General features: G+C 46.5%; 2 protein-coding genes across 3 annotated transcripts in view; one reads left to right on the top strand and one right to left on the bottom strand.

The window, feature by feature from the left end:
* Nfat5 (nuclear factor of activated T cells 5) overlaps positions 1–15,423 on the top strand; it is a 132,886-nt gene extending 117,463 nt beyond the window's left edge. Inside the window, exon 15 of the mRNA XM_021256776.2 lies at positions 15,246–15,423. The gene's annotated coding sequence lies outside the window, so the exon portion shown is untranslated. The remainder of the gene's footprint in view (positions 1–15,245) is intronic.
* Nqo1 (NAD(P)H quinone dehydrogenase 1) lies at positions 2,430–15,526 on the bottom strand. 2 transcript variants are annotated; one of them, XM_004842935.4, is made up of 6 exons: positions 15,349–15,526; positions 9,224–9,391; positions 9,005–9,135; positions 4,793–4,906; positions 4,295–4,396; positions 2,430–3,410 (listed from the first exon to the last, which is right to left on the bottom strand). In XM_004842935.4, the coding sequence occupies exons 1-6, from the start codon at positions 15,353–15,355 to the stop codon at positions 3,105–3,107; spliced, it is 828 nt and encodes a 275-aa protein (XP_004842992.1). In that variant the 5' UTR covers positions 15,356–15,526; the 3' UTR covers positions 2,430–3,104. The 2 variants fall into 2 exon arrangements, with proteins under 2 accessions (XP_004842992.1, XP_004842993.1); XM_004842936.4 differs by lacking the exon at positions 4,295–4,396.
* Positions 15,527–21,522: the final 5,996 nt, after the last annotated feature.

Here is a 21,522-nt window from a genome sequence, read left to right as displayed (position 1 = left end):
TTTTTTTTTTGGTATGGGGGATTGAACCTCGGGACCTTGCTTTTGCAAGGCACGCAGCGGCACCAGAGCTAAATCCCTGGCCCAAAAGTAGTTACTTTGTCCTTGCCATTCTTCTAGGAATACAGTGATGTATGATACATTATGCCATGCAGAATAAAACTTAGACTGAATCATTATTGTTCTATTTAGTTTGAGTGTTTTGTGTTAATAAAGTAGTACAAACACACTGAGGTGCTCCTGCCTGCAATGCTGCTCCTTCAGATAGCGAGTGTCTCACTGACAGGCTCACTCTAAGAGGTCCATGCTTAATAATGGCCTTATGGGAGTGGTCTCTCTTGATTGCTCTTATAAAAAAAACTCCCAGTACTGCCATTGGAACCCATTTGATCATTTAAATTTCTTCACAAGGCCAAGCATGACAGTGCATGCCTGTAATCCCATCACTTGAGAGGCTAAGGCCAGGAGGGTTGCTGCAAGTTCAAGGCCAGCCTGAATTAGAGCAAGAACCCTCCTCAAAAAACCTAAAAATATATTTCTTCACAAGAATGCAGCTCCATGAGCACAAACCCTTGGTTCACTGCAGTGTCCCTGTTGCCCAGAAGAGCACCCAGCTCGTTGACTTGGATACTGCTGAATAAATACTGCCCAAGCCACATGTTCACAGCATTATGTGTTATTTTGTTTTGTTCTCCCTACACTTTTTTTCGTAGCTCTTTTTAATGCCTTTGCACCCATTCAGAGGGTTTGAATGGTTTGTTCCATGACCATTCAATGGAAAGCTAGGCTAGTGAAACTATACCTAAGAAAGGGTTCAGGCCATGTTTTACTGATTTCCTCTGATCCCATCTCCACTAGAATGTCCCAGATGTCTCTATCACTAGCTTCACTAGTACCAATGAATATGGGTCTGTTGGTGAAAATGAATTTAATTTGGAATTTTCAGAAATTTACACAAGTGAAGATGAAGGCAGCAGAAAATACTTTTGACAGAAACACCCAGCTGTCTGCTATTGTGGATGTTGAGGGAAAACATCCAGTGCTAGACAGCATCCCATGAACAGGATCCTCCTACCCCACCCAGTGCCATCCTTTCTTTGGCAGATAAGAAAGAGACTGCAATTTTTAAGCCACCTACCTGGCTTTGCATCGTTTATTTTCTTCCAGTGCACCACAAGAGGGCAATGTTTCATCATAGTCTACTTCAATTGTACCCACAGTGGGAAGGCATACATTTCAAGAATTTAAATGGGAAATTCAAGTATTATGCCAAAATTGGGGGTAGTCCTGTAGCTTACTAGTAGAGCACTTGCCCAGGATGTGGAGGCCCTAGGCTCAATCCCAGCACCAAAATAATACTGTGCCTAAATTGTTTACCAAAATTAATAAAACTCTAGACCTACAACTTTATCTCAAAAATTATGGGATCAAAACATATCACTTTGGGCCGGGGATTGAGCTCAGTGGTGCTGCCTCCTGCCTCGCAAGCACAAGGTCCTGAGTTTAATTCCTGGTACCCAAAACAAAATCATTTAGCCAAGAATGCACATCACATTAAAATAATGCACATCTTTAGTCCCAGCACTGTGAAAGGCTGAGGCAGGAGGATCCCAAGTTTGAGCCCAGCTTGGACAACTTAGAAAGGCCCTATCTCAAAAATTAAAAAAGGAGGGCCAGGGATTTAGCTCAGTGGTTCCCCCAGCCTCACAAGCACAAGGTCCCAAGTTTGATCCCTGGTAGCAAAAAATTAAAAAAGTAAAAGCCAGGCATGGTGGCATATTCCTGTAATCCCAATACTTGGGAGGCTGAAGCAGGAGGATCACTGCCAAGTTTGAGGCTCGCCTATGCTACATACATCAGGACCAGCCTACATAGTGAGACCCTGTCTCAAAAAAAAAAAAACGTAAGGGGTGGGGATGTAGCTTAGTGCAAAGGCCCTGGCAATCCCTAGTACTAGGGTGGGGATGGAGGTGATCACTGGAAAGTTGTCAGTTTACCAAAGATACAGAAAATAACTTTTCAGGGCTGGGGGTTTAGCTCATTGATTCTGTCACCTGCCTTGGCAAGCGCATGGTCCCAAGTTCAGTCCCCTGTACAAAAAAAATAAAAAGAGGGCTGGGGATTTAGCTCAGTGGTTTCGGTGCCTGCCTCGCAAGCGCAAGGTCCCAAGTTCGATCCCCGGTACCAAAAAATAAAATAAAATAAAATTTAAAAAAAATTAAAAGAAAAGAATTTCAGCGGCTTATGTTGATCAGAAATAAGGTTTTCAGGCCAGGGATCTAGCTCAGTGGTTCCGCCGCCTGCCTCGCAAGCACAAGGACCCGAGTTTGATCCCTGGTACCAAAAAAAAAAATTACAGTTTCCTTCTTGAATTCAGTGTAGTTAAAGAGGATTGTGGATGTTGGTTTATTTTCTTGAAAACATTAGAAGAGTGAGGTAAAATGACTTTTATTAGCTATTCATTTCAAGGCATATGTGTGTATTGTATATAAACAACAAGTTGAAGAGTAATATTCATGTCAAGCATTCTAGTCACTTCTAGTAATTGAAACCAGTACCTATCATAAACGACTGGTGGATTTTAACAAGTGAATTCCCTTAAGCAGAGAGTTAGTCACTTCTTTTTCTAAGCAATTCGTTTCTGCCATAAACCATACAGAGGTAATTAAAATAGATGATTGGGGGCCAGGCATTTAGCTCAGTGCTTCTGCCACCTGCCTACAAGCACAAGGTCCCGAGTTCAATCCCCGGTATAAAAAAAAAAAATGATTGGAATGTTCCATACTGTCTAGCCAAAGCTAGCCTAAAACAAATTAAATTGTGTAGATGACTTTAAAAAATATTTTATAGCATCTTTCTGGAAACCTCTGCCTGCTTTACATCTCAGTTGGCCTCTGGCATCCAGATTTTGGTTATATGCCAAGACGTCAATAGTAAAAATAAGTTGCATTCAGTAGTAAAACTTTCTAAAAATATATAAATGCAGTCTGTTCCTTCTTATATTCATATCTTGTGAGGGGAAAAAAGATAAAAAGAAAAAAAACTTTAAAGAAAATGAAGCTGAAAAAATACCTAGATTTGACTACATGTTAGAAATCAAGTCCATCTTATTTTCTGGCTTTGATCTGGTTGTCAGTTGGAATGGGCTTGCCCAAATGATGGCCCACAGAAAGGCCAAATTTCTTGTTTTTCTGCTCATCTTGTACCTCCTTTTTCAGTAAGAATCCTGCCTGAAAATTTAGGTCAAAGAGGCTGCTTGGAGGAAAATATAGTGGTGCTTCATCCCATATATTCTCCAGGCGTTTCTTCCATCCTTCTAGGACTTGAGTTCGGACATCCAGTGGAGTGTGCCCAATGCTGTATGTCAGCTGAGGTTCTAAGACTTGGAAGCCACAAAAATGCAGAGTGCCACTCTGGGGAGATACAAGCCACAGAGGTAAATCACAACCCTGTGCAATTTGTACTATATAAACAAACACCAGAAGTTGGTCAGGGCTTCCCAGTGAGCCTCCGCTAAGGGACCTGGCTACACTAAATCATTTCTTAAATTGTCTAGGGCTCTTAGTGTCAGGGCATGGCAGAAAACTGGAGAAGCCCAGGAAGACTGGAGAGAAATGTGAGTCATCTGCACAGAACCAGAGACCAAATGCACTAGCCCTTGGTTAGGAGATGACGACGTCTGACCATGTGCACACAGGAGAATCCGTTCACAGTCGTATTCTCTCACCTTCCCAGCCTCACTCACTAGCTGTTACCTATTTTAGCCTATTCAACAGTACTCTTCTTTAAATTAATAACACCTTGAAAGTGTGCCAACTTGGCTCTTCTGCCAAAAGTTCTATTACATTAGGGAGAATTTAAGCTTCTCGGCAGCTGACTCTTGCCAAGCCATGTAGATGTGCATTTCTCTGCTTCTCCACCTAAGGAGTTGAGTCTTCAAAGATTCTTCAGGTGGCCACTTTACTCATTCTTCTCTCCAACCCTCTTCCTTAAAAGATTAGCTTGAGAGTCCAGCAACTCCAAAAGGCCCTCTCAGACTTTAGTCTTATCTCTGAAATGGGCTGGAATCATCATTTCTTTAATTGCGTAAGGCTTACATGGTCTGTGAGGCTGTACCAGACTACTGGAGAAGGCCAGGAAGATTAGAGGGAGGTCTGAGTCATCTGGAGGGAACCAGGGCCCTATTATTACTCTAATCTTCACATCTGAGTAGTTATCAGCTACTGTCTGGAGGTTTGGGGACGCATGGAAAGCTCAATTAATGAATTCCCCTGAAGGTTCATTGAGAATGAGGTACCTGAATTGGCCAGAGAATAACGTTCATGTCCCCATGGACACCCTGGAGAGAGTACATGGAGCCACTGCCACCAGTGGTGATGGAAAGAACAGCCTTTTTATTCTGGGAAATAAAAAACAAGCTTCATCACCCCATCACTCTAATGAACCAGCCCCAGGGAAAGGGACATACAAGTCCATTTATTTGCTGTTTACGTTATCTCATGCTTTGTCTCCTCTGAGCCACAGAGAGCATGACTCTGCAGAAGATACAGCCTAGAAGTCCACAGACAGCAAACCAAGGGCAGGCCCAGGGCCCTGCATGGCTGTGTATGGCCAACAGGTCAAAGCTGTCACCAGAATCAGTGATGGCTGCTGGCTGCCCCTGTGGAGTTACTTGTTTTTCCCTGTCTCTCCACAGGCTAGGCATGCAGTAGTGTCTAGTTGTATTCAAAACTCTGCCTCCAGACAGAATCTACCCAGGATCCAGCTGTTAGGAAACTCAGAACCAGTCACCTACCTGGAAAGGCCCCTTGTCATACATGGCACCATATGTGTAGGCAAACCCTCCTATGAGCACTCGATCGAACCAGCCTTTCAGAATGGCAGGGACTCCAAACCACTGCAGTGGGAACTGTGGGACAGAAGACATCCAAGACTCAGATCGAGGACATCGCCCCTCTTCCCCCCATGCACAGCAGGTGGCTTAGGCTGCTTAGCGATGCCCATGATGTCACCACTGAAGGAACCCAGGCAGGCCTTTTATCATTCCCTCGGGAGGAGTTAGCATGTTTAAGAAAAGTGAAGGACTGAGGATATAGCTCCATGGTAGGAAACTTGCTTAGCCTACACGAGGCCCCTGCATAAGTTGGATCCCAGCATCAATAAAAAAGCTGTGTTTGACACTACATACCTGTAGTCCCAATTACTCAGGAGGCTGAGGTGGGAGGATGGCTCAACCCCAAGAGTTGGAGACTAGCCTGGGCAACATAGCAAGATCCTGCCTCAAAAAACAAAAAATGAATAAAAAATAAGCCGGGCATGGTAGCACATACCTGTATCTCAGCACTGGGAGGCTGAGGTAACACATTCATGATGTGGCTGTGATTCATATGTCTTGCTGCCAGGTGACTTGAACCACAGGTCATACATGCATGACTGTTCCATCGGGCAGCATGGAACAGTCCCATCAGTGGTACAAGCCACCCAAGGGGACAGTCATACATGTACCACCAGTGGTCGAGCTGGTGGGATGTGTTAAACCCAGTCTGGGGAACTGTTTGGGGTTTTTTTGGTTTTTTTTTTTAGATAGGGTCTTGCTATGTAGTTCAGTCTGGCCTGGAACTCTATATGTAGCCCAGGGGGCCTTGAACTTGTGGCAGTACTCTTTGTCTCAGCCTCCTGATTACAGTTATGCCCAGGCATGTGCACCATGCTGAGCCCATTCTGGGGCACTTACCAAGACCTTGTCTCAAAATATAAAAAGAAAGGCTAGGCTTCTAGCTTAATTTGAAGGCCCTGGTTCAATCCCCAATATCACTAAAAAAAAAGAAACATATGGCACCATCCAACTCACAGAATAACAAAAAAAGAGAAAAAATTATTTTCCTTGTCCAGCCAACTTGGCACTCCAGTCTCTGCCTAAAAATACAAATATTGTCTGGGTCTAAAAGCCACATGAAATAAGATTTCTCTGAAATTACACTTGGCAGGAAAGTCTAAATAGTAAAGATTGCAGATAAGTTGTCTTCAGTGTGTGATTCCTAAATATTTTTCGAAGAGCTTAAGGTAATACCTATAGTACCAAATATGTGACTGTCCCCTGTGTGCATGGATGTAAAACCCTGTCATTTAGAATAAACAGAAGTACTCAAAACTGTATGTGTGCACGCATGCACATGCGCACATGTGTGTGTGACTGTGGTTTATCAGGGAATTCTCATGACAAAATCTTAGCTGGGTGTAATGACTCATGCGTACAATCCCAGCTACTAGTGAGGCTGAGGCAGGAGAATTGCAGGTTTGAGGCTAGCCTGTGCAATTTACCAAGACCCTGTCTCAAAATGAAAAAAAATGGCTGGGGATATAGCTCTGAATTCCTTAGCTAGGTTCAATACACAGTACTAAAAAGCGGGAGGTGGGATTTGTAGAAAGCTAATTGTAATAAATAGCCTTCTCCCATATTTAAAGAGTTAAGCCAGGTGTGGTGGCACACGCCTGTAATCCCAGCACTCTGGAGGCTGAGGCAGGAGGATTGCCATGAGTTCAAGGTGACCCTGGGCTACACAATTCAAGGCCAACCTGAACTACATAGCAAGACCCTGTCTCAAATTTAAAAAAAAAACAAAAAATATTTAAAGGGTTGTTGATTTACAGAAAAGGGGCTATAAGGCTCATTGTGTAACAAAACACACAGGATTGACAGCAAGGTTTGTAGTTGTGCACTGAATCTGCCACTTATGTGACACGTGACCTTTGCTACACAAGCCACATAGGTTCTGTTTCATTTGCCTCATCTGTGAAAAGATGTGCTTGGGTGGTCTCAAGTAGCTTCTCACATCTCTTATCTCTGGCTCTCCAAGGCCAAGGGGCCAGATCTGCAGCTGTTAGCATCAGTGACTGGGTTTGTTTAGGCAAGGAGATTTGGTCCCCTGTGAATGTTCTGCAATCAGAGCTGAAAACAGAACTGGTTGGCTTGGAGGTATTAAAAGTTTACTGGTGCTAGGGCTGTAGCTCAGTGGTAGAGCACATGTTAGCGCCACAAAAAGTTTGCTGTCTCTCAAGTTGCTCTTGGAGAAGTGAGAACAATGAGCAGGAACCCAGCCCTGACAGTTCCTTGGTATGAACTGACACACTCCTTTCTCAGGACACTTTCTTTACATGTTGAAAGACTGCCATAGCACATTGATTTTGCTAGAATAAGGCCTTCTCTGTGATTTGTCAGAAAACTGTTATAATAAACACATGCATCTGCAGTGTTTACATTGTCCTTGGATGTGCTGTTTGGCAGCATACAACCTGCACAGTTATACTGACAGTGAAGAAAACTTATGCACCAGATAGAAGCTAAATCTAAAGGCCACCAAGATCCTTTCCAATTCTAAGATACAGTGATTTTGAGATGAGAACTGAAAGCTACTCCTGCTGGTGCCTTGGCTGTACAATAAGATGCAGTTAAAAACAAAACTGGACAAACTGGACATGATGGTCCACACCTGTAACCCCAGCACTTGAGAGGATGAGGATCACTGTGAGTTCAAGGCCAGCCTGGGCTACATAGTGAGCTCATGCCAGTGTGAACTATATAGTGAGATCCCATCTCAAAAAACAAACAAATGTGGATCAACATAAATCAGTGATGACGAACCTTTTAGAGCTTTCAATGATACACAACAGCCCACAGCGGCATGCGTGCCATAGGTTCACTACCACTGACACAGATCAAATTGATTACTGGCTTTTTGGTTTGATTGTTTTTATTTTTTTGAAGCAGGTTCTTGCTATGTATTTTAAGCTGGTCTTAAACTCAGTATGTGGGGCCGGGGATTTAGCTCAGTGGTTTCACCGCCTGCTGTGCAAGCACAAGGACCCGAGTTCGATCCCGGGTACCAAAAAAAAAATTTAAAAAAAAACCCTCCAGGCTGGCCTCGAACTTGTGGCAATCCTCCTGCCTTGGCCTCCTGAGTATAGGTGTGTGCCACCACAGCTGGCCTCAGTGTAGATCAAGGAGACATTCTGTTCTTTTTTTTTTTTTTTTTTTTGGTACCGGAGATTGAACTCTGGACTTTGCAAGTCAGGCGCCAGAACCACTGAGCTAAATCCCCGACCAAGGAGACATTCTGTGCAGCTCAGTGGTAGAACACTTCCCTAACATGTGTGAGGCCCTTAGTTCAATCTCTAGCACTGCAAAAACAAACAAACAGAAGACATCTGTGGGTCACTGGCTAATGTCATGTAGCATTGATTCATAGTCACAAGCCTGAGGGTCTGAGAAAGAACTTTTAAGGACTGGGTGCTTTGCAGCTGACTGCATAGTTGCAAAAACTACAGCTTTTACCACCTTCCTTGGGAAGTGTCCAGAGCCATATATACTCCATGTTCAACATCAGTATGGGGCTGGGGATGTAGCTCACTGGTAGAGCAAATGCCTCACATGCCTAGCATGCCCTGGGTTCAATCCCCAGTACCTGGAGGAAAAAAGAAAGCCTGGTGGGAATTGGTAGCAGCAAAGAGATTGGGAACAGCCTGGCGTTTACAGAGAAGAAAACTGTCAAGATGCACACACAGCCCCAATACTCACACTAAATGGTGAGATAGCTTTGGGGAGAAGGCCATAGGGCATTGCTTGAACACACTTTGCAGGGCCAGCTCCCCAGCTTTGTGCCAACAGAGAGGTCATTGTCTCACATATCACTCCACAAACTGGGACACTCAGAGAGGGGGCATAATCAGCTAGATTGACAAAAGCTGTGAATCTGTACAAGGCTATACCTTTGGGGGTTTTTTTAGACGGGGTCTCACCATATAATTCCAGCTGGCCTCGAACTCACAAGGGCTGGGATTACAGGTGTGTGCCTCCATGCCTGGCTAATCCTGCACCTTTGAAGCTGTCACCCGTGTTTACAGGGAATGCAGCAAAGTGGTGACTATTCCAAGATTCCACAGGTAATTAGGTGACTAGTTAAGAAGTCAGGTGTCCTAGACACCTCTTATGATGTTGTCCCTGCCATACCTGAAATATCACAAGGTCTGCAGCTTCCACCTTCTTTTGCTCAGCCACAATATCCGGGCTCAGGCGGCTTTCTTTATAAGCTAGAGCAGTCTCGGCTGGATACTGAAAGTTCTCAGGGTCCTTCAGTGTACCTGCCAAGAGGAACAGGAGAGTCTGAGGCCAGAGACCCAGGCTTATCCCACAGGCAGGTGGTTCCACAAAGCGCAAGGGGGGTCCTACCTGTGATGTCCTTTCTGGAAATGATGGGATTGAAGTTCATGGCATAGAGGTCAGACTCAGCCACTTCCCATCCTTTCCTCTTCAGCACCTCTACGGCAGCCTCCTTCATGGCACAGTTGAAGGATGTCCTCTCTGAGTGAGCCAAGATGATCAGTGCTTTCCTGGTGACTTAGACATACACGAGGCATATGGAGGAGACCCAGCACAGGCTGAGTATCCCTTACCCTACGGAACCTTTAGATGTATTTCAGATTTCAGTTTTTCAGAATCTCACTTTATAGTTCAGGCTGACCTTGAACTTGCAGCAATCCTCCTGCCTCTGCCTTCTAAATGCCAGGATTTTGGTGTGTGCCACCATGCCTGGCTGTTTTGGACTTTCTGCTTAGGGATGCTCCACCTGTACCAACTGGGGGCCATGAAGGAAGAGGTGACTATCAGACACTGGGTTATTGCAAAATCCATTTGTCCATTTGCTGCTGCTACCACTGAGTACCACAGATTGGGAAATTTATAACCAAGAAAGACTTATTTAGCTCACAGTCCTAGAGGATGGAAGGCCAAGAGGCTGCATCTGGTGAAGGACTTCCTGTTGGTGGGAATTCTCTGCAGAGTCCTAAAGTAGTGCAGGGGAACCCATGGCAAGAAGGACAAGTACAAGACAGACTTGAACTGGCTTTCATGATAGACTCACTCTACAATAACCTAGGACATCACTCCACTAATCCATGAATGGCTTCATTCATTCATGAGCACAGAGGTTTCAGGACTCAACCAAGTACTTTTTGGGGGGTGGGGAGGTACAGGGAATTGAACTCAGGACCTTGCGCCTGCAAGGAAGGTGCAGCGCCACTGAGCTAAATCCCCAGCCTGAACAAACTTCTTGTAGATCCCCTCCTACCTCTATCCCTTTGTGCAGTACTGGGATTGAACTCAGGGCCTTCACACTGAGCTATATCCCCAGTTTCACCCCCACCACCCCCATTTAAAAAATGATGTTGTTTTAAAGGAATAGGGGAAATGGAAGGGATGGGGAAAAGAAAAAATACGAGAAAAGGAAAAACGTGGAAACAAATTATTTGTAGAAAGGGAAGGGTAGAGGGGTGAAGGGAAGGCCGGGGAATGGGGAAAAAATAAGAACCAAGACACATCATGTAAAGGTGCAAGATCCCAATGATGAATGTAACTATATTGTATACCTAAAATGTACCAATAAATAAACTTAATAAAATAAAAAATTTTGTTGTGTTTTTGAGACAGGATCTTGCATGTCATTCAGACTGGCATTGAACTCAATATGTAGCCCAGACTGACCTCTAACTTGTGGGGATCCACCTGCCTCAGCCTACCAAGTGCTGAGATTATAGGTGTGTGCCACCATGCCTGCCTTTCTTAAATTTTGAGGCAGGGTCTTGCTAAATTGTCAAGCTGCTCAGCCTGGGCTTGAATTTTCAATCCTCCTGCCTCAGCCTCCCAGATAGCTAGGATTATAGGCATGCACTACCATTCCCTGCTTGGTCCCAGCCTTTCCATACCTCACAAAGGGAATCCAATTTCAACATGAGATTCAGTGAGGACATGTAAGTCACAGCACCACCCCCTACAGCCAGAAGTAAAAGTGCCAGCAAGTGGGGCTGGGGTGGAGCTCGGTGGCAGGGCATGTGCTTTGCAGGTTGGAAGCCCTGGGATTTGATTCCCAGCATGGGAAGGAAGAAAAAAAGTATTAATGAATTAAAAGAGGCATTTAATAAATGATTGAATAAATGATGTTGGCATATTAAATAGCCACCTCTATGAAGATAAAATGATCCCCTTAGAAAACTAATATAGGTGTTAAAAGTCAGTTATAGTGGTTAGTCTGGCCCTTGGGAAGTGACTAGAAGGACACAAAAATAACTTTTGTGGTGCTAGCAACATTGTGTTTCTTGATCTGGGATTTTCACTTGGCAAAAATCTACTTAGTCCTTGTGTTTGGATTGGACCCAGCCCCTTGAGCAGGCTAGGCCAGTGCTTGTCACTGAACTACATCCCCAGCACCCTGGGACCTGTAAAAAGCTTATGCTTTTAATTTCCCCACAAATTTCCAGGTGGATTAATATCCTTTTTTTTTTTTCGTTTGAGACAGGGTCATACTGTGCAGTCCCAGTGGGCCTTGAACTTACTGTGTAGCCTCAGCCTCCCAGAGTGCTGGGATTATGGGTCTGCACCACCACACTGAGCTGAAAATCATATTTATTTATTTATTTATTTTTTGGCACCCGGGGATCAAACTTGGGACCTTGTGCTTGTGAGGCAGGCACCGGAACCACTGAGCTAAATCCCCGGCCCTGCACCATTCTTTTCATTGCAAAAATTAGATACAACCTGGTTGCCTACTAATGAGGAATATCTGAATAAACTGGCTCTATCCATACTACAGGATTGGAGTGGGGGTGTTTGTTTTTTTGAGACAAGGTTTTGCTTTTGTAGTCCAGGCTGGCCACTATCCTTCAGCCTCGGCCTCCCAAGAGCTAGAAATACAGCCACACACCACCTGGTTTGCTACAGGATACTTGGTTATTAACAAAAAACTCAGAGGGACTGGAGTTGTAGCTCCCAGGCCGGGCGCTTGCCTAGCATGGCTGAAGCCTTGGGTTTGATCACCAACGTTGGGAAAAAAGAAAAAGAAAAAGGGTAAGAAGCTCAAAAAGATATCCATGCTATATTGTTAACTGATAAAAAAGCAAGTGAATGTGAATCTATTTTGTATCTGAGAGAAGGAAAACTACATATATGTAGATTTTAAGTATATTGGTGTGAGAGGGAAAAGATAAGGAATGATCACAAACTAGTACATCTTTTTTAACTTTATTTTTTATTTTTATTTATTTATTTTTTGGTACCAGGGATTGAACTTGGGTCCTTGGGCTTGCAACGCAGGTGGAGGAACCACTGAGCTAAATCCCCAGCCCTAACTATTAATTTTTGTAAACAAGAGATGGCAAAGAGGTAGAGGCAGGGAGAAAGACTGACTTTTTCTTGGACTTCCTCTTCTATAGTAGTGAACTTGTTAAACAAGCTTCACTTTTGCAATAGCATTTAATGGGTGCGGTTATGTGGTGCTAGGTACTGCTGTAAGGGCCTGGTTTCTTTTTCAGTTGTCACAACAGCCCACCCAGGTAAGAATGACACCAAGTGTCACATGTCTCCAATATTACAGTAGAAGCGGTGGCTCCTATAGGAGACAACTGGGCCACGAGGGCTCCTTGCCCATGAATGGGACTGAGGTCTTTATAAAGGATGCCTGCCGCCTGCCACTATGCGGGGACACAGCGTTGCTGCTCCCCTTGGAGGATGCGGCTCTCACCAGACCATAGAACCTGAAGACGCTGGAGCTGGGACTTCCAGCCTCCAGAACTATGAGGGAAAACAAAGTCTGTTCTTTATAACTTGGCTGCTCACAGGTATTGTTACAGCAGCAGCAAACGGACCAAGATAGGACCCTCTGGGGTAGATCCAATTAGAACGCCATGCTATGGGTGAGAAAACAAGGCCCAGAAAAACTAAGGAGGGACCCAAGTTTACGTACGAAGTGGTAAAGTTGGAAAAACTTAAAAATATACAGATGGAGGAAAACACAGCTACTAGTATGCAGGGGAGGCAGGGATGTTTACTACGACAACTGCTCCTGGTGTTCTGTGCAGTGACTTCATGTCCTGGGGACCCAGTCCTGGTGACCAGGGGTAGAGGTGGGAGATAAAATAAGGCTCCTTCGGTTTTCCATTTTGAGTAACTCCAACAGAAAGGCACGTTTAAGCCGTCAGTCCTCTTTCTGCTGTATGAACCACACCTGGCAGGGTCAAGCACAGTGCAAACTTCTGTGCCCATTCCCCCAAACATGCGGCTGTCCAAGTTGAACCTTGGACTCTTTAAACTAGACCTCAGTGGAATATTAGTTTGATGGAGATTTGAATGTTATGGAAGTGATTTATCTGCTTTGAGCGTCCCTGGAAAGGGGGAAGTAATTAGCAAATTTTCACCCCCTTTTTTTAAATAAATTTTTCCTACTTTTTCTGGGTTTTTTTTTTTGGTACCTGGGATCGAACTCGGGACCTTGCACTTAACTTGCAAGGCAGGCGGCGAAACCACTGAGCTAAATCCCTGGCACTCACCCCCTTTTCAATTCATGGATTTAACACTACTGGGAAAAATATGACCCTTTTAGCTCTGATACACATTTTCTTTGTGATTTACCTTTACATTATCAACGCTTACTAAACACTGCTTTGCCCATTTTTATTCTGCTGACTATGGATATTAAGCATTTCCTGAGTGATGAAACAATGAAGGAACTTCGCAGAAAATAATCAAGTCAGGATATCCACCTCCTGCTCTAAGAGCTCTCCTTTCAGAAATTTAAAAAAGAGAGCTAGCTGGCACACACCTATAATCCCAACTATCTGGGAGGCTGAGGTAGGATTGAGAGTTTGTGAACAGCCTGGCCACCTAGAGCTCAGGTTTCAAAAAAATAAAAAAGGGCTGGGGATGTAGGCAAGTGGTAGTGTCTCTGGGTTTGATCCCTAGCATCATTTCTTTTTTAAACATGCATTTTTAATGAACAGACACTTAAGAGTAAATCAGTAGGCCCGGGGATTTAGCTCAGTGGTGCCGCTGCCTGCCTTGCAAGTGCAAGGTCCTAAATTAGATCTCCAGTACCAAAAAAAAAAAAGTAAATCAGGAGATTTATTACCAAAAGTTAATAATGCTGTGTTACTAGTTTCCACACCTTTTTTTTTTTCCTGTTACTGGAGGAAGCTTTATTAGAACTCGAGGGGCAGCATGAATGTGAGGGAAGAATATGCCCACTGACCCTCAAAGAATATGCGGACTTTTTGTTTCAATCGAGATAAAAGACAATAAAATGACACAATAAAAGACAATATAATGGGACACAGGAGTAAAGAGAAGACAGAGGAGAGGAGACCACACCGTGTAGCCAGGCGGGCTCCAAGGTGCAGGGCAGGGTGCAGCCGGGCCTGGGAAGGAGGACAGGTACGGAGAGGCACCAGCGGGACGCGGGGCCCTTCTCTCCGGCTCGGCGTCCTGGGGCCGTGCTGCTCTGGGACAGCAACCAGGTGGGGTGGGGACGGACGCTGCTCCCCCAGTGCGAGCAGGGGTGCCCACTGTGGGTGGGCCGTTGTTTCTGGTCAGTGGTAGGACGATGGGCTCTTAGGTCGGGGCGTTCCCGTTGGTTTGGAGGGAGCGTCGCTGTGTTGCTGAAATACCTCACGGGCATGGAGAGTGGCGGCGGGCGGTTGTGGGCGCCCGGGTGGGTCTGGGTGGGCATGAGGCACCCAAGGGGCCAGGAGGTGGAGAGGCCAGGGCTGCGGGTGCAGAGTCTGGGTGGGCGGCCCATCCGCGGTGGGCCCATCGGTGAGTGGGGTGGGCTTGGCGCAGGCCCAAGGCGAAAAGGAGAGGAAGGGAGGGAGGCAAAAGCCTGGAACACCCGGAATTCCCAAGGATACCTTAGGGGTGGGCAGGCAGCAGAACAGCGGGGAATTCTAAGGGTCCCCGGTTGATGCCACTGAAATGGACCAATACCAAACCTAAGGGTCACAATGTCTCCCGGGCCAGGCTGCTTGGAGTTGGGCCTCCTCTCTCTCAAACCAAAGACAGCCGGTTCCCCAGCTCCAGCCCCTGCTGTGGTCAGATACTCGCATTTTCTCCAGAAGCTGGAAATGCATACTTGTTTAGTGAAACCATCTATTTGTAATTTACATATTAGCAGCTTACTCTAAAATGTTTTAAATACGACAAGGCCAAAGGAGCTAGGAACAGTGGGTCACATTTGGCCTTTGAAGGTTAGTTTCCAACCTGGCTTGGAAGGACTTTTTGTTTTCCTGGGAAAGTAATGATTGCCCTAAACGTCCGCCAGTTTGTAAGGGCGGATTAAGGGGGGATCTGCCGCTCTGGGTAGTAACGGGAGCTCCCCTTCTCCGAGAAACTGGTCAAGGATCATCCCCTGACCCGAACTTTTCCTTTTCAGTTTTGGGCCAAGAAACAAAACAAAGCCTTCGCCCTGGAATTCTCTTCCACACCAACGAAGCTGAAGCTCAGGAGACGGGAGTCTCACCGCACGTAGCACTCACCCGCCATGGCTTCCACCGAGTGCCACAGAAGTGCGGCCTCCCGAATGTTGATTGGCTGGACCGCTGGTTGCCGGGGCGACCTGGCCTAGGCTGCAATTCAAAGGTGTCCCAAATGCTGGGTGCAGAGCTCCGCCACCCCTTTATACCCCGCCTGGCCCAGCCCCCAGGACCCGGAAAGCCAACGAAAGTGGGTGGAGCGAGGCGTGCGCCCCCTGGGCACTGAGCAGAGGACTGCAAAACTGAGCAACCCGAAAGGGACGCGGACGCGGGGCACGGAGTAGACACCCTTGGACGTGGAAGTCCAGAAGGGTCCTTTGGGGGCTTAAGAGTGAGTGCAGCCTCAAAGACCTGAATGGGGGTGGGAGGCAAGCCCATCTGCTCTCTGTCCTGGGACCCCTGGGTGTCAGACCTGCCCAGGAAAAAGAAAAGAAAAACTCCCTGCAAGGTGCGAAAGATAACAGCCAAGACAAGGGCTCAAGATAAACGGCATCCGCGTCCCCTACCAAACCACAAGACCTCCTCTGCCCCAAGACAAAAATTTCCCACTCCTCCGTGGAGTACCCATCCCCTCCCCAAACTCCCCTACAAAGTTTCACCTCACCCATGCACTCCCTCCCCGTCAAGTCCTGTCGCCTTTGACCCTCCGGCACCCAGGCTGAAAATAAAACCTCGCTTGTTGCTTCATTTTTGCCTGCTCTGGTGGTCTCGTGCCTCGGGTTACCTTATCACTGGGGTCACAAAGGACAAGTTTCAACTGGAGGCCCGTCTCTGTTAACTATGCCCACCTGGCCTCTCCCAGCCCTGGCAAAGCGCCTTGGCACGGAATAGGGCAAAGAACAGGGTGGAGCTGAGTTAGGGTCAGATTCTGCTGAGTCACTGTGACTCCAGCAGGGAGATTTGCTCCTTGGAAATTAACTACTTTCTCCTGTGTCTGTCTGTCTCTCTCTCTCCCTCCCCCCTCCCTCCCCCCTCCCCCTCCCTCTCCCCCCTCCTCTTCCCTCCCTCCCCCCTCTCTCCCCCCCTCCTTCTCCCTCTCTCCCCTCCCCTCCCTCCCTCCCTCTCTCTCTCCTCTCCCTCCCGCGCTCTCTCTTTCACCAGGGATCGAACTCGGCACCTTATGCTTTCGAGACAGGCACATCGCCACTTAGTTAAACCCCTGGCCCTTTCTCCTTTTTCGAGGTTCAGAGTCAGCACTTGGCGGGGGGGGGGGGGGGGGGCATAGAAGGCACTTGCCTATGTTAATGCCCTGAGTCACGCCTGCTCCTCAGGGACAGGTAGTGGGGAAGTAATCAGTTTGCTTCCTCGGAGCTAGAGCTTTGGCAGGAGCTAGGTAGGGTAAGGCTGATAAGGAGATAGCATTCGTGGAATTATGAAATGGTCAAGACAGGAAAGCTTAACGGTTTTACCTTTAAACTTTATAGGTATGGGGGCTGGGGATTTAGCTCAGTGGTGCCACCGCCTGCCTTGCAAGCACAAGGTCCCAAGTTCGATCCCCAGTACCATAAAAACAAAAACGTTAAAGGTATGAAACAGAACAGCAGAAAGTTCAAATTTCTGTAAGTGAGGGCTGGAGATTTAGCTCAGTGGTGCCACCGCCTGCCTCAAAAGTGGAAGGTCCTGAGTTCGATCCCCGGTACATACATATATATCTGATGAAACAGAGAAGAGATATTGTCAAAAGGCTAAGAACTTTTTAAGTGATAAATAACCAAAAGGATTACAAAGGAGGAAAAGGGGTGGGGAATACACAGGGCTCTTACATTTTACCTCTGGTGCAATATTTAAGGAGATCTAGGAAAACTCAGTCATCAAAATATTTTGTTGTGTGTGGTAGTAATATAGGGGGAATAGATGCAATTCCTAAACCTGCTAGATATCTAACATGGGAGTTCGTGTTCTCTAAAATCGAAGAATGAATTCTAGGAACAACAGAGGTTAAAAGTAGAAAAATTTGGGGCTGGGATTTAGTTCAGTGGTGCCGCTGCCTGCCTCAAAAGTGCAAGGTTCTGAGTTCATTACCCAGTACCAAAAAAAAAAAAAAGAGAGTAGGAAAATTTGAGAGAAAGATAGTTTCTGTATAAGAGCGACAGTAGGGAGACCAGAAAATGGGTTGCCTGCTCACTCTGCATCTCCAAGGTGTTTTATGGAACAAAGCCACGAGATGAGGCAGTTTCGATGTGGGACAAAACTAGAGTCAACCAGTAAGATTACAAGTACAGTTGCTTAGATAATATTGATCCAATGGGAAATCATAAGGTGGACAAAACTATGATCAGTAAGATTAGGACAAGTGGTCACACGGAAGACGCCGAATCAGCCCGCTGCAGACAGGCAGGTCTGTGCACGCCCTACCGAGGTCCTGAGTCACGCGGAAGACGCCGAATCAGCCCGCTGCAGACAGGCAGGTCTGTGCACGCCCTACCGAGGTCCTGAGTCACGCGGAAGACACCGAATCACCCCACTGCAGACAGGCAGCCACCTGATTCCACATTACCAAGGCGCAGAGGACACCAGACCACCAGAACAAGGTACTGAGTCCCACTGTTCCTGGCCCAGAGGTAGGGGCTTCTGAGCCGTCGTCCCACTGCTCCTTGTCCAGAGGAAGGGGCTTCCCGGTCACCATCCCTCCCGCTGCTCCCAGCCCAGAGGAAAGGGCTTTTGGGCCACCTTCTGTCCCGCTGCTCCTGGCCCAGAGGAAGGGGCTTCCGGGCCACCATCCCTCCCACCGCTCCCGGCCCAGAGGGAGGGGCTTCTGAGCCACCATCCCACTGCTCCTGGTCCAGAGGAAGGGGTTTCCCGGCCACCATCCCTCTGGCTGCTCCCAGCCCACAGGAAAGGGCGTTTGGGTCACCATCCCTACCGCTGCTCCCAGCCCCTGTCCCACCTCTCCCAGCTCAGAGGAGGTAATCCGTGCAGGCGCTAACAGCCCCCCGCCCCAGTCGAAATGAGAAAACACATAAATAAGTCTCAAAACCAGACTTCCAGATCGCCTACAGCAACCCCAAAGGGAACTGAGATGGAACCCTCTGATACTCAACCACCTGGACCCACTGAACTGGCAACAAAAGGGGATCTGGAAAAAATGAAATCAGAAAGAATTTCTCAGATAACAGGAGAAATTGTGCCCTTAGTGCAAGACGTGATTAATAAATCTAGAGAGGAGCTGAGGAACATGATGGAATCCCAACATAAGAAACAAATGGAATCCATAAAACAGATGCAAATGGATTTCCAGGACATGAAAAACTCCATTGAAAGTCTACACAGCAGAATGAGCCAATGTGAGGACAGAATTTCAGATATAGAAGATAAGATTGCAATTAGTGACCAGGAAAAGAAAAATTGCTTCAAAATTATAAGGGAACATGAGAAATCAATCCAGCAGCTGCTAGATGATGCAAAAAAGAATAACATAAGACTGATTGGGCTCACTGAAGAAACAGGAGAGAGTGCAGATGACATAAAAAATCTCTTCACAGAAATAATGGCAGAAAACTTCCCAAGCATGGGAAAAGAGCTTGACATACAGATAAGTGAGGCATATAGGACTCCAAATAGCCTTGATAAAAAAAAATCTACACATAGGCATGTAATTGTTAAGATTCCAGAAACTCAACAGAAGAACAAAGTTCTCCAAGTAGTCAGAGAAAAGAAACAAATCACATACAAAGGAAAGCCCATCAGAATCACAGCAGACTTCTCAACACAAACCCTCAAGGCAAGAAGAGCTTGGAGTGACGTATTCCAAGCCCTAAAAGAAAACAGCCTCCAACCCAGATTGATGTACCCTGCAAAACTACCTTTCAAAATGGATGGAGAAATAAGATACTTTCATGACAAAGAGCACCTTAGGAACTTCGTGTATACCAAACCAGCGCTCCAAAGAATTTTACACAATAGCCTAGGAACAGACACTGAGGATCACAACCCCAGGAAGCAAAGCAGAATGAACCCAGCCTGGCATGACAAGAAATTAAATGTAAAGGGGGAGAACCCAACAAAAAGAAAAAGTCATGGCAATGACAAGTCAATACGTTTCAGTTATAACCATCAACGTTAATGGTCTCAGTTCACCAATCAAAAGAAATAGACTGGCAGAATGGGTCAAGAAGCAAAATCCAACAATATGGTGCATACAAGAAACATGCTTAATTAAAAAGGAAACTCATAGACTCAAAGTTAAAGGGTGGAAAGATTAGGACAAGTACAGTCACCCAGGTAATATTGATTAAATGAGGATCCAATGGGGAAGCAAGTCACGCAGCAAGTGTACAAGGATTTTCAGTCTGGGATCTTTCCTGGTGATTGATACCTATTTAGAATGTCAATCACCGGTATTCATCCTTAGGGGAACCATGAGAGTATGGTAGTTTCTCGTGTTACAATCCTGGCCTTCAATGAAGGTGTCTTCACTGTCCTCCATGTTGGCTCCTTTTAGGCTGGCCCTGTCTAACTGCCTACAAGATATCTAATTAACTTACCTATCTACAACAGTAGTACAGGAGAATTGAACCCAGTGCACTCTACCACTGAGCTACACATCCAGCATTCATTCATTCATTCATTTAGATAGGTTTTCTATGTAGCTCAGACTGGCCTTGAACTCACTAGGTACTGGAACTCACAGTGATCCTCCTGTCTCAGATGCCCCTACACCAGAAATGCATCACTACACCTGGCTTATATCTATAAATTGTCCAGGCTGGGCTTGAACTTGCAATCCTCCTACCACAGCCTCCCAATTATTTTTTTCTTTTTTCAAGACAGGGTTTCCTATGTAGTTTGTGCTGGCCTTGAACTCACTATGTACCCCAGGCTGGCCTTCAACTTGTGGCAATCTTCTTGACTCAACCTCTCAAGTACTGCGATTATAGGAGTGCACCACTGCATCTGGATAGAGTCAGAATTCTTGACTCTACCTCTAGTCAGCTGCTAATGCTTTTTTGTTTGAGCTCTGGTTGCCTCACCTATAAAAATGTGGGTTGGTTCTGCATGTTTTCAAGGTTCCTTCCTACTTTACTTTCCCAGCAGCACAAGCCTGCACAATTCCAGTGCTCTTTTCTGAAGCAGGCTATGAGGTCAGACCAGGCACAATTGAGACCACTGAGGCAGGCAAAGTCTAAGCAACATGCAATGAGTTTATTGCCATCTGGGTGCAGATGGGCCAAGGGCGAGAAGGCCGTTGGCACTGAGAGTAGGGTGCTTGTGGTTATATGGGACATTTTAGGGAGGGGAGGGGGCACTGGTCGAGAGGGTGAAAGATTTTAGAGTCCCATGGGTGATGGGCCTGGGGCTGGCTGATAAACAGGGCTTGGTGAGAGCAGCAGGGCGGCTGCTGGCTTCTTGTTACCTCTGTGCTCCTGTGGATGTGGGTACCGGGTCTGCTTGGGTGGGGGTCTGACTTGGGGGACCTGTCATAGGTCTCCATTCTGGGAGCAGTGTGCACTAGGCATTGCCTGCAGACCGAAAACAGTGTCCTAGAGGCCTCCATGCCCACAAGGGAGCAAGTCAGGACCGTTGAACTGTGAAGTTTTGTTGTCTTCATTATCCAGTATAAAAAGCAGGACCAGGAGAATCCTCAGGAGTTCCCTGTCCTCTTCCTGATGAAAGAATACAAACAGCCTCATCAGACGCCTGTGGATACATGGTGTCCGTGTGTGTGTGTGTGTGTGTGTGTGTGTGTGTGTGTGGCTGCTGCTTTGCACAAGAAGGTCCCCAAAGTCCCCTTGCTTTTCTCTGAGCTGCAAATGATGGGCTTTGTACATTAGCTTGGAGCCATTCTTGGGCCTGTCTGGGGACCTGGGGACCTGTTGCCCTCAGTGGTTTCTGTGGATACCAGCCAAGAATCCCTGGAGGAAATGGGTCCTGGGTGGTGGGGAGAAGAGTTTCTATACAGCCTGTCCTTCCCTGCCCTCCCGTTTCCCACCTCCATCACTGTCACACAGGACGTGCCTCAGTGTGCAGGACTTCCTGTGTCAGGGTGTGTCCTGCTGGAATGCTGTCATGTTCCACATGGCTCTTACTGGGTTTAGAATGCTGTGCTTCAACTGAAATCTCTTTTGCAGTGGATTCATTTGCAGTGAAGGGATTTCATCCCAGGTACCAAACCTAACCGTGTTGCCAGGTCATAGAAGGCAAGGCATAGAAGGGACCCTGTTGTTCATGCTTGGTCCT

The sequence above is a fragment of the Heterocephalus glaber genome, unplaced genomic scaffold, assembly GCF_053883595.1.
Source record: "Heterocephalus glaber isolate CG9 unplaced genomic scaffold, H.glaber_assembly_v1.0 deba00000071, whole genome shotgun sequence".
NCBI classification, from domain to species: Eukaryota; Metazoa; Chordata; class Mammalia; order Rodentia; family Bathyergidae; genus Heterocephalus; species Heterocephalus glaber.
The sequence above is the reverse complement of the archived record's forward strand: the minus strand, read 5'-3'. Positions and strand labels throughout refer to the sequence as shown.

Excerpts from the sequence above, each read along its gene's own strand:
- Nqo1 (XM_004842935.4), bottom strand. Across the intron at positions 4,397-4,792 it reads ATGACAAGGGGCCTTTCCAG|AATAAAAAGGCTGTTCTTTC; the intron begins GTAGGTGACTGG and ends TTTATTTCCCAG. Across the intron at positions 3,411-4,294 it reads TTATTCTCTGGCCAATTCAG|AGTGGCACTCTGCATTTTTG; the intron begins GTACCTCATTCT and ends GTATCTCCCCAG.